General features: G+C 40.4%; 1 protein-coding gene across 20 annotated transcripts in view; it reads right to left on the bottom strand.

The window, feature by feature from the left end:
• Nucleotides 1-89: 89 nt before the first annotated feature.
• dmd (dystrophin) overlaps nt 90-13,190 on the bottom strand; it is a 376,736-nt gene continuing 363,635 nt past the window's right edge. For 14 of the 20 annotated variants that reach the window (XM_078165594.1, XM_033615818.2, XM_078165593.1 and 11 more), the window contains 4 exons: nt 12,217-12,460; nt 10,541-10,655; nt 10,201-10,290; nt 90-3,354 (listed from right to left, as the gene is read on the bottom strand). In XM_078165594.1, coding sequence (XP_078021720.1) covers nt 3,236-3,354; nt 10,201-10,290; nt 10,541-10,655; nt 12,217-12,460 — 568 coding nt within the window. In that variant the 3' untranslated portion in view covers nt 90-3,235. Of the gene's footprint in view, nt 3,355-9,170; nt 9,197-10,200; nt 10,291-10,540; nt 10,656-12,216; nt 12,461-13,190 lie in introns of all 20 variants that reach the window. The other 6 variants (XM_078165601.1, XM_078165599.1, XM_078165595.1 and 3 more) reach the window with 1 other exon arrangement.

Here is a 13,190-nt window from a genome sequence, read left to right as displayed (position 1 = left end):
AAAATAAATATTTTTGTGCATTTATCGTTCCTTGCTTTTATTCTAATCCTGTTGAAAGCAAACAACAAAGAGCAAATCAAAGAGGTGAGTCAACTCAACATAACTGCGTGCTTTATTGATATACAGTAAAGCATTTTATAATACAGTAGTAAGGCATATATTTGGTGGAATCTGATATGTTGTGAAGTATTGACGCGTTATTTGAAAAATGATGTGAGAATGAAAGACAAACGTTAGAAATGAAAAACAAACTAAGAAATCAATCAAATTCAGTGTCTGGATCAAAACAAAACCCTCCTGGATCATGCTGCAAGAATATGATGCCAAAAACAAACGAGTGTATAACGCCACGGCGCTCACCGCGGACTTCTCTGAGTGGTTATACATTAAATAACGATGGAGTTTATTTAGTCACACATGCTAATATTGTAACACCTCACACGGCACAAAACAAAATACCTTTTTAACCAAAGACAAAAAGACACTTCTAGAATAAACGCATCCTCCACACAGGAAACAAATATCTAGCATGTCCCAGGTATGACAGTAGTGCACACGGATTCATTTGATTTGTGTAAAATGCTAATTTTTCAAACTTGAGTTAAATCTCTGACAGAGATGAGAAATGCAGTAAATGCATCTGAACATTCAGACTGGAGGCTCCTACAGTGCAGTAGAACGTTACAGAGTATTTAGGATATTTGACGTGAATCAACCATCCAGCAATATTCAATTAATAAACAATCAGAGGAGCATGGGGTTGAGTACAGTAGAGAAATTGCCTCCGAACCGGACTTTGACAACTCAGACGAGGTAGAGCTTACGTTACTGGGCTTCCTAAAACCTCCTAAAATATTTCTCTGTTACAGGTCAAACAGAAAAATTCCTCAAAAATAATCTCAACAAGCAGCCTTGTAACACTGTAGTGCTCAGGTTCAATTAAAATCACATTCTTCTAAGTTCCTCTTACAGTACTTCTGACAAAACCAATACACAGTGTACTGTGTGGACTCAACAGGCCCTAAAGACACTTAGAAAGCATCTTAGAGATTCATATGTTCATAAAATCCTTATTAAAGATGTACCAGTGCAATAATCAGGACTTTTTTCTTTCAAAAAAATACAGTTTCTTTCTGAAGGAGTCTGTAGAGGCCCGATGCAGAACTGAAGAGAAATGCTTTCACAAACTGATGACCAGTTTGGATATAAAAGATACTGATAGACATCCAGTGGTCTAACTCTGTTGCAGTGATGTAAAGGTGTACTCCAGGACATCATGACATCACTGCTGGGTGTGCTTACAGGTGCAACAAAGTTTCAAACCTGTTTTACCTCTGACACACCCATCAGTGATGCTGAGTGAAGACATGAAAATTTACTGGGCATCTACAAGGCAGTGAGGGTCTACTGAGAGACGCTATAAAGTTTCATGATGGGAAAGGTGGGATCCAGTGTTTTTAAAGCCACACTAGGAACAAAAGTCCGGATATCTCAGCCTCTGCTCCTTCAACTTGGACTATTCTTTTTAAAAATCTGTCTCTTATGAATCCCCCAACTTCATGAATGTGCAATGCCAAATCACTGAACTGACCCTTTAAAGGAGTAGTTTGGATATTGTGAAGTGGCATTTTGGGAGGTTAGTTCTGCATCTATGCTCTTGTCAAAGCCACCACACTCCACTTACAAAAGCAGTAATTTTAGGTCGCTGAACACAAGAGCTGCTGGTTTACCACTGCCTCAATCAGCTGGTTTGTTTGTGCTATTGAGTGACTTTGCGAATGTGAACTAACTCTTATAAACACCAAAGTCACAATATAACACAAACAAACAAACAAACCGGTCGAGGCAGCAAAAGACCAGCAACTCCTGTGTTCAGTGATGTTAAATTACTGTTTTTCTCAGTGGAGTCTGGCTTGAAGAGAGCACTATAACTGCTTCAGTTTCCCGTCGAAAATTGGTGTCTGACAGCTACGTAAAGCGGTGAAAATTTTCTAGATATAGCATACATTTAAAATTATATTGATTTTGTTTCTGTCCCCCTGCCTGCTTCTCCAAACTAGGGGTGTGCCGACTGACATCTACTGTATGTAATTCACAAAACTATAGATAAGTACCTCATACATCCCACTTCAAAATGTCAGAACTATCCCTTATTATCAAGTTTAAAAGATAATGCACACACATATATATATCTCAACATACTATGCAAATAGTAAATATATTCTTTCATCAACAGGGATGACAAATGCAGGTTGACTTTTCCCCACTACATAAGAAAAACAAAGTAGTTTGATGATTGTAGAATGGAATCCAAATGTTTTCCTATTATGTCGAATTATTTCCCATTATGTGCATTAGCTTTAAAGTGACCTTGCTGACTCATCTCAGTTCTGAATCGGGCCTATTACAGCATCTGTTTATGCACACAGTACACTGTGCTGAAAACAAACACAGGGAGAAAAACTGTTGCCATAGAGATGTTAATCACAGGGATGATGAACAGATTGATGGATGGATAGATGGACGGATGACTAGATAAATGAATAATTCAAATATAACATGAGGGCTGTCAGCCAAAGCCGACCCCCCCCCCCCCCCCCCCCCCCCCCCCAAAAAAAAAAAGCTGTAATGTAATGTGGAAATTAGGCACCACCACACGAACACACACACACACACACACAAACTCACACACAGTCTCACAGACAACGTACTGTAAAGATCCAGGATGCCTGCATTACCTTGACTGTAGTGTACGCTGTTATAGAAAGACATTTTTCTCTTAGAAAGCACCCTTATGATTACAATCATTCTTTTTTTTTGATACAAATGTCTGAAATGCTTTTGCTGTTTCCTCAATTACAAAGAGATGGCAAATATTCGACCACACTTAACACACTTATTTGTATCGCATCTCTCTTTGCCCCCCATCACCCCAGTCTTGTTTTATACAATTGCATAGAAGTTTATAAACCAGCCTCTGTTAATAATAAAACAACTTCAGGACGTTTTAAGAAACTACTGAAATCTACAAGGTATAATGTTTTTCTTTTGTTTGTTTTTTTTTACGCGTCGTTGCTGGAACCGCAATCCTTCACAAAAATAGACGTTATATATTCTCTTTGTAAACTGTGTTTCCAATCCAGTTGTTTTGACTAGAAAAGCATGCGATAGGTAGGCAGGGAGGAGAGAGGAGAGGAGAGAGAGGACAGGGGATGAAGGTTGAGAGGGGGCGGGATCAAAAGGGCAGGGCCTCGTGCTGTTCGGCGCTCTGCTCGTCTGTCATCACGTTGACTAGTGACTCCATGGCACGGCCCAGATCATCGGCCATGTGGAACAAACTGCCAATACTGGGACCTGGAGAGAGAGGAAGGAAATGCTTAGACATGACACAGTCGCTCATAGTGATGGACTGAAAGCTGCACAGGTTAACACGAGCATACAGACACATGACGGTAAAAATGGGCTAATATGTGTGCTACATATGAAACAAAACATCTACAGCCACGCCAACAGCTCTGTGAGGCTTTAATTAGGCAACATAAAAGAACAAGAGGTGACGAAAGCTGCACATGAACACACCGCAGAGACTACTGTCATCGGGCAACCAGCATGTACATTCTGCACCTGCATAAGAAGAAATAACTGTCTACAACAGCAACCAGTTAGCACATGTTAACACAATCCAATGTCGAAAGATTAAAGCATATTTACTGTGTGCCAGTGAACAAAAACACAAAGCATCAGGAAACATTTTCTGCTAAAGAGCCAAATGTCTAAAGAAAAATAATCTTACCTCATGTAGCAAGTTTGTTTCAATCTGACTCCCTGTTGACTTTCGCTGTCTCTTTACTTTCCTCACTTCCCTTTCTCTCCTTGTGTGCTGAGCTGAACTGCCAATCAAATGATTTCAATCGCTGACAATTAAACGTGCTGAACTGGCTGAAATAAAGCTGACAGGGACTGACGAGGGCCAACAGGGTGGGACACACCGCAAAGATGGCGAGCGAGTGAGCAGAGCACTGCTGGCTTAAGTACACCACCATAATATAAAGGGTGAGTTGGATGGACAGTATGTGAGTACAATGGTGATTGGAGGTGACTACTTAAACTATCTTGCAGGCTTTGCTTCATGAATCAGTGATTAAGAGCTCTGCACAGGCCTTTTTCAAAGACACCGTGCTCCAATCACCTGCACCTACCATCACATCTGATTTGTAAATTCTGATTGAAAAGCTTTCCCTAAGATTCCTTTTTAATGTGACCAAGAAATCAGCAATGATTTAAGCCCGTAGCCTCGGAATAAAAACCCCATGATGCTATTTGGATCGTAAAATGTCAAGCAAACTCCCTCTTGCTTAGGTTTTGCTTGAAATGTACAATGAGACCAGCTTGGTTCCAGATCTATGAATCACCGCGCACATCTCCCATTTTTTAAGCAAATGAAAAAATCAATGGAGTGAAAAGTCTGGTGATGAGGCTACAATGGCACCCCTAGTGGGCCAAATATGAGCACAAAGGAACATGCAGAAAATGGCACAGCGGTAAACAAACAGGCCATGTTTTAAATTCACTGTTACACTCGGACTGTATTGAATGTTTGCAGGAACAAATAAACCATTATATATATATATATATATATATATATATATATACACACACACACACACACACACACACACACACACATATATGTATATATATATATATACAAATATACACATACAGTACAGGCCAAAAGTTTGGACACACCTTCTCATTCAATGCGTTTTCTTTATTTTCATGACTATTTACATTGTAGATTCTCACTGAAGGCATCAAAACTATGAATGAACACATGTGGAGTTATGTACTTAACAAAAAAAGGTGAAATAACTGAAAACATGTTTTATATTCTAGTTTCTTCAAAATAGCCACCCTTTGCTCTGATTACTGCTTTGCACACTCTTGGCATTCTCTCCATGAGCTTCAAGAGGTAGTCACCTGAAATGGTTTCCACTTCACAGGTGTGCCTTATCAGGGTTAATTAGTGGAATTTCTTGCTTTATCAATGGGGTTGGGACCATCAGTTGTGTTGTGCAGAAGTCAGGTTAATACACAGCCGACAGCCCTATTGGACAACTGTTAAAATTCATATTATGGCAAGAACCAATCAGCTAACTAAAGAAAAACGAGTGGCCATCATTACTTGAAGAAATGAAGGTCAGTCAGTCCGGAAAATTGCAAAAACTTTAAATGTGTCCCCAAGTGGAGTCGCAAAAACCATCAAGCGCTACAACGAAACTGGCACACATGAGGACCGACCCAGGAAAGGAAGACCAAGAGTCACCTCTGCTTCTGAGGATAAGTTCATCCGAGTCACCAGCCTCAGAAATCGCAAGTTAACAGCAGCTCAGATCAGAGACCAGATGAATGCCACACAGAGTTCTAGCAGCAGACCCATCTCTGGAACAACTGTTAAGAGGAGACTGCGCGAATCAGGCCTTCATGGTCAAATAGCTGCTAGGAAACCACTGCTAAGGAGAGGCACCAAGCAGAAGAGATTTGTTTGGGCCAAGAAACACAAGGAATGGACATTAGACCAGTGGAAATCTGTGCTTTGGTCTGATGAGTCCAAATTTGAGATCTTTGGTTCCAACCGCCGTGTCTTTGTGAGACGCAGAAAAGGTGAACGGATGGATTCCACATGCCTGGTTCCCACTGTGAAGCATGGAGGAGGAGGTGTGATGGTGTGGGGGTGTTTTGCTGGTGACACTGTTGGGGATTTATTCAAAATTGAAGGCACACTGAACCAGCATGGCTACCACAGCATCCTGCAGCGACATGCCAGCCCATCCGGTTTGCGTTTAGTTGGACGATCATTTATTTTTCAACAGGACAATGACCCCAAACACACCTCCAGGCTGTGTAAGGGCTATTTGACCAAGAAGGAGAGTGATGGAGTGCTGTGGCAGATGACCTGGCCTCCACAGTCACCGGACCTGAACCCAATGGAGATGGTTTGGGGTGAGCTGGACCGCAGAGTGAAGGCAAAGGGGCCAACAAGTGCTAAACACCTCTGGGAACTCCTTCAAGACTGTTGGAAAACCATTTCAGGTGACTACCTCTTGAAGCTCATGGAGAGAATGCCAAGAGTGTGCAAAGCAGTAATCAGAGCAAAGGGTGGCTATTTTGAAGAAACTAGAATATAAAACATGTTTTCAGTTATTTCACCTTTTTTTGTTAAGTACATAACTCCACGTGTTCATTCATAGTTTTGATGCCTTCAGTGAGAATCTACAATGTAAATAGTCATGAAAATAAAGAAAACGCATTGAATGAGAAGGTGTGTCCAAACTTTTGGCCTGTACTGTATATATATATATATATATATATATATATATACACACACAGTCAGGTCCATAATTATTTGGACAATGATACAGTTGTCGTCATTTTGGCTCTGTACACCACCACAATGGGTTTTAAATGAAACAATGAATACCTGCTTAAAGTGCAGACTCTCAGCTTTCATTTAAGACTTTTTTCAAAAATGTAGTATGAACCGTGTAGGAATTACAACCATTTCTTCACACAGTCCCCCGACTTTAAGGGCTCATAAGTATTTGGACAAACTAACATAATAATCAATTAAACAGTCAGTTTTAATACTTGGTTGCAAATCCTTTACAGTCAATGATTGCCTGAAGTGTTGGACACATAGGCATCATCAGATGCTGGGTTTCTTCCCTGGTGATGCTCTGCCAGCCCTTTACTGCAGCCGTCTGCACTTCCTGCTTGTGTTTTGGGTGTTTTGCCCTCAGTTTTGGCTTCAGCAAGAGAAACGCATGCTCAGTTGGATTCAGGTCAGATGATATGACTTGGCCGTTCCAGAACATTCCATTTCTTTGCCTTAAAAATGTCTTTGGTTGCTTTTGCAATATGCTTCAGGTCAATGTCCATCTGCACTGTGAAGCATCGTCCAATGAGTTTTGAAGCATTTAATTGAATCTGAGCAGATAATGGTGCCCCAAACACTTCAGCTTTCATCCTGCTGCTCTTGTAAGCAAGACAAGACTTCACTAGAATAAATACAGAGGGTTTATCACAAGATGCAAACCATTGGTTAGCCTTAAAAATGGAAGGCCAGATTAGAGTTTGTCAAAAACCATCTAAAAAGCCTGTACAGTTGTGGAACAGCATACTATGGACAGATAAAACAAAGATCAACTACCAGAATGATGGGAAGTCAAGAGAAGGAAGAAGGGAAGGAACTGCTCATGATCCAAAGCACACCACCTCATCAGTGAAGCATGGTGGAGGTACTGTTATGTCATGGCCATGTATGGCTGCCAGTGGAACTGGTTCTGTTGTATTTATTGATGATGTGACTGCTGAGAAGAGCAGCAGGATGAAAGCTGAAGTGTTTGGGGCACCATTATCTGCTCAGATTCAACCAAATGCTTCAAAACTCATTAGACGATGCTTCACAGTGCAGTTGGACAATGACCTGAAGCATATTGCAAAAGCAACCAAAGACATTTTTAAGGCAAAGAAGTGGAATGTTCTGCAATGGCCAAGTCATATCATCTGACCTGAATCCAATTGAGCATGCGTTTCTCTTGCTGAAGCCAAAACTGAGGGCAAAACACCCAAAACACAAGCAGGAAGTGCAGACGGCTACAGTAAAGGGCTGGCAGAGCATCACCAGGGAAGAAACCCAGCATCTGATGATGCCTATGTGTCCAACACTTCAGGCAATCATTGACTGTAAAGGATTTGCAACCAAGTATTAAAACTGACTGTTTAATTGATTATTATGTTAGTTTGTCCAAATACTTATGAGCCCTTAAAGCTGGGGGACTGTGTGAAGAAATGGTTGTAATTCCTACACGGTTCATACTACATTTTTGAAAAAAGCCTTAAATGAAAGCTGAGAGTCTGCACTTTAAGCAGGTATTCATTGTTTCATTTAAAACCCATTGTGGTGGTGTACAGAGCCAAAATGACGACAACCGTATCATTGTCCAAATAATTATGGACCTGACTGTATATAACATTAATGACAAATTTTACTACACTTTGTGAAATGAAACATTGTGGGAATCCACCATTTTAAGAGAAATACAATGTATGCCTCAGAAATAACAGAACATGACAGACATCTAGCTGTTTTTATCACATTAAATTGTGGTTGCATTGTAGGGTGAGCCCCACACTGTGAACTGTAGCGTGGCATTAACACCTCATCCCAAATCTACATGCACACAGAGATGCTCTATGCACATACACACTCATACACACATCACTACTCCCTACTGTGCAGAACAGAGCGTCAGTGTGACAGAGGACAGAAAAGGGAACGGAAATTAAAAACAGGGACAGGGAGGGAGGACATATATGTTTTTTTCCACTGCATCACTGTACCATGACATTTCCACTTTTTGGGATGTTTTATGCTGAGTTCTACTCACAACAACATCCAAAATTCAGTCCCCTTATTAAGCCAATAATTAGATTTTTTTCTCATGGTTTCGGATTCTGATAGAAGCCAAAGTGGTACACACATGGTACTTGCATGAAATGGAAATAATCTTTCGGGGCTAAGGTAAAAAAAAAAAAAAACAGAAGTAGGGTGAACTAGACAATCTAAGTATGTTTAATATACTTACAAGCAATGTACTAAAAGTGTGCTATTTTCGATGTGCTAAAAATCTACTTGGTATGCTAATGGTGCTATTTAAGATATAAAAATTGTTTCAATTTGGTGTACTTGCCTGTTTTATTATGAGACCACTGAAATGTACATAAATATACTTAAGTACAACTTTCTAATAGTGCTGTAGTGTTGAAAAATGTCCCGGTATAAAAAGTTGGATTAAAGTATATTTTTAAAAAGTACAGCATTATTAATAAAAGATGTACATAAATAAATTTAAGTGCATTTTAATGGTGCCTTAAATAGTACAGTCAAGTACACTTAGTTTTATTTCAATATGTCTCAAGTAGCACTTATAATATATTAATTATATATCAAGTACATTTCTAATACATTAAAAATAGCACACTGTTAGTACATTAATCAAGGGCTCATGGAAGTGTTATAAAATGAAGTGTACTTCAGTACTTTTTTAAATTTGGTGGTGGGGAAATGAGATGAGACAGTGGGGGGGAGAGAAAGCTGAGCCACTAACCTCTCATGGGTGTCCCCTTCTCCCTCCTGGCTCACGGAGAAAAAGAGGGAAGGAAGAAAAGAGAGGAAGAAAGAGGAAACACAATCAGCCTCGTGTCAGTAACAGAGAGGAAGAAAAACAAGTGAAGGGCAGGTAACGCTTTACTTTAGGCTTACAGCTGTAATTAAGTTTAATGAGAGCATTTGACTGGAAGGAAAAAGGTACGCACATCCAAAAAACTCTTGAGCTAAGCAGGAGGAAAAAGTACCATGTTATAATTAGCAATTTTGTTCTGATTTTATATCATGCAATTTCCATTTTTTTCTTTACACTGTAAAAAGTGCAGTGTGGTCACCCAGTGTATTTTTTATCCCATAGGCTAAACTATGTATTTATCCTGGATGTTTTCTGTTTTACTAAGAGTTCTTCTCAGAGCTGATAACAGGAAGTTTATTAGGTGGCATCCTGAGGAAGACATGTAGAGAACCTCCCAGCATGCAGCGGGGCAACAGTGATCAACATAATTGTCATTCTGTTTGTTTCTGCATTGTTACTTATGTTATTGTGTTCATCGCACTATATCACCTTGTGCTCTTTTCACAGTTTCTAATGTTTTGGAGATGGAGCAAGTATTGACTAGAATTTGGTCATTAGTTGCAGCCTCATTTCCCGCAATTTTGGTGAATTCAGTCAAGGTTTTTTTGTGTTTTTTTCATTTATAAATAATGCCATCATTTTGTCTTCTCTTTACTTCTCATTTTTGGCTTTTGTCTGACTGTTCATGTTGTCTGATGATGGTTTCATTCACATGGTAATCTTGACCTACAGCCAAAGCCTTTTAAGACGAGACAACAGAATATAATGTGATGTTGATGCTGCTTGTGTCTAAAAAAGATCTGATCGATGAAAACCTTGTACAGCCCCTGTGAATAAAAATCATAGTGGGAGCAGAGAACAGAACTCTTACATTTCCCTGACTAGACTGGGGTATGAAACCTCTGAGTGACAATGTGGACAATGTGCAAGACACGGTGGTGTTGGTGTTCCATACCCTGGCTATGAGGAAAGGAATTATTGAGCTGTTCCATCACTTCCTCTAGTCCAGATGCATCTTGGGAAGGGCTGGACAGCTCGTCATCACCTGAAACAAAAAGGAGATGACGCTTTTCCACTTTCAAAAGTCAGTCTAAAATAATGACCAGTCACGTACACACACACACACACACACACACACACACACACACATTTCAACAGTGCTTTGTCGTCAGATGTACAACACTGTCCAACAGCATGGTCTGTACAAGCTGTGAAATCAAACACCTCTATTTATATCCGTGCTTTTAAAAAAGGTAGATGCATATTAAAGGATATAAGTGCGTGTGTGTTCTTACCCATTGTATCAGTAGTCTGGCTGGCAGCCACACGGAGCAGAGGGAGGGAGGAGTCTGAGCGCTGAGAGGAGGTGGAGGGAGAGGACAGTGCTGTGCCGTTCACCTTGGAATCCGTCTGACACACACACAGGCACGCACATGCATTAGATACACAACAAATTGGCAGCCACGCCGCACAGCTTAATTAGAGGAGTCAAAAGGGAAGTGAAGTGTGTGTGTGGGACCAAGGAGTTGGCCTGATCCTCTGTGTGTGTGTCAGCTGTTACTGGCAGTCAGACAGTGTGGAGGAAGCTACTTCAGTCTGAGCTTACTGGTGGGAACTTCACATCAACTTAAAGGCTCTATTTTTTTTTGGATCCAGGAAAGGAGCTGGCTCCTCTGCTGCTGGTCACTATAGCATGCGAGGGTTCACTGCCTTGCTCAAGCGCACGTGGAACATCAGATGTTGAACAGGCAGAGGTTGTTTTGTAATAATTCTGTGCACAGGATTTGCTTTTCTTATTATCTCAGTCATCTCTGTAGTTATATCTGACTGTGGGGCTGTTGCCAGCTTGTGCCAATGTGACTTTCCACCTGACTGTAACTGGACTGAAACACTATCTGCACTTACATAGACATTTTCATGGACATTACATGGACATTTTCTTTAACTTTTCTATTCTATATTTATGTTCTTCAGTGTTGAAGTGCTTTGAGTTACTTTTTATTCATCTTAATATCTTTATTGTATGTTTAATGTATGCAACAAAAACCAAAGCAAATTCCTTGTAAGTGAAAACTTGGTGATATATCTTACTCTGATTCTGATACTGATTCTAAAACAAGGGGCTCTGTTAAGATGTGTGTTTATATGCGGCAAAGTATTTAATCAAAACATAACCTTTTGTGATTGGTGCAAAGTGGTTCTACCTGCTGTGAAGTGCCTAGTTTTTTTTCCAACTTCACTGAAAATTCAACTTGTTTAATACATAAAGTAAATTAAGTGTTTCCACCTGTTCAACAGATCAGTCGTAAGTACCATAAGTGTAACCCAGGTTATTTTCTGCAGCTATAACGTAGAGATGTCCCCTTAATTCCTCACATGCAGACTATCAGTAGACACAACAATTTACCAGCGTTCTCTAAACGTCATATGCAGGCAACTGATAATGTTAGCAACAGATTGTTATGACCAGTGACTCCATTATTCAGCCTGTAACAACAACATTACATAAGGCCACTGTTTGAAAATCAAAAGCAGATTTCTGAATCATTTTGGAATTTATGAACAATTCTCTGCCAAAGTCAGCAGAGGGAAGATCTCAGAAACAGCTGTTGCGGCATGTCATATGGGGCACATGCAGCAGCTACTGGACGTCACCTAATGTGAACCTATGTGGTGCAAATGTGTAAAAGGAAACCTGACATCTAGCAGGTCTCATCATATGGTTAATAATCACACATAAAAAATCATGTCTTTTAAAAACTGAGGATTATCAATGTGAATATCCTTAACAAGTTTTTGTTCAGGATGTTGGTTTTAGACAAAGTGCTGAGGCATGTAGGTTAATTAAACAGTTGATTTGAGCAGCTACACATATCAGATATTTATATTTGGTTAATGGACAAAGTATGCACAGCATATATATGAGTGTGCCACAGTTTATGAATGAGTCCGTGTTCCTGCTGGTGTGTACCTGCTCCAGCAGCTGTCTCAGCCTGTGCAGTTGGGACTCCAGCTGTTTGTTGTGGTCCTCCAGTATCTGCATCCGTGCCTCCAGACGTCCTTTATGCTGCCGCAGCAGTTTGGCCTCGGCGATGAGCTCAGCATCGCGTGCGCTCTGAGGCGACACCGGGAGCATCTCCGGGGGCGACGGCAGCGGAGACAGGCCCTTCCTGTCGTGGGCCTTCTTCAGACGGTCGTACTCAGATTGCAGCTTCCTGCGGCGAGGGCATCAGAGGAATTAATCCGCTGCGGCAGCTCTGATATACATGTGAAATACCAAACACCCACTGCTGGGGAAAAAATGTGATCTTTTGTTTTATTGATTATAGAGGGGAAGCTGGGTCACTGCAGCAACACAGTGAAAGATATAAATAAAACAGTGACAGTAAACATCCATCAGTAACAGTCATCCCCCATGCATGAGGCAGTCACTCTTTATCTTTTTGTTTCAACAAAATCCCCCTGTTGGAATAAACAAAGAGAGGGCTGAAAGAGGAAGCCTATTAAAAAACACCATGTCTGCTACAGACGTCAAATGTTCAGTCTTTATTGATTTCTATTTTAGGACATTTGTATCCTAGGACTGATTAAATCCGAGGCAGAGAGGAGGACACTGGTACTTGGCTGCCTGCCCTTTCACAAGAACATTTTCACTGGGGTTGAAGATTCATGTAATTAAATCATAGACATTTTCAGGCCCGTTTAAACCCTGTCAGAAATATACATAAATCCAACTTAGCACTTAAAATAAACATGAAAATTAAAAACTTGATCTATGTGGCTGGGTGGAGTTTTCACTAGAAAATGGGACATGGCAGCAAAACAACTTTACAGAAGGATAACACAGGATTTCTCTCTGGCTGTCGGGTAATTACAGTGTGAACTGTAAGATTAAAGAGAACGCACAAGTTGCCTTTTCCTCTAAAGCTACACTGTCTAATTTTT

This window comes from Epinephelus lanceolatus, chromosome 24 (assembly GCF_041903045.1).
Source record: "Epinephelus lanceolatus isolate andai-2023 chromosome 24, ASM4190304v1, whole genome shotgun sequence".
In the NCBI taxonomy this organism is placed as follows: domain Eukaryota; kingdom Metazoa; phylum Chordata; class Actinopteri; order Perciformes; family Serranidae; genus Epinephelus; species Epinephelus lanceolatus.
This window is presented reverse-complemented; position numbering and strand designations above follow the sequence as displayed.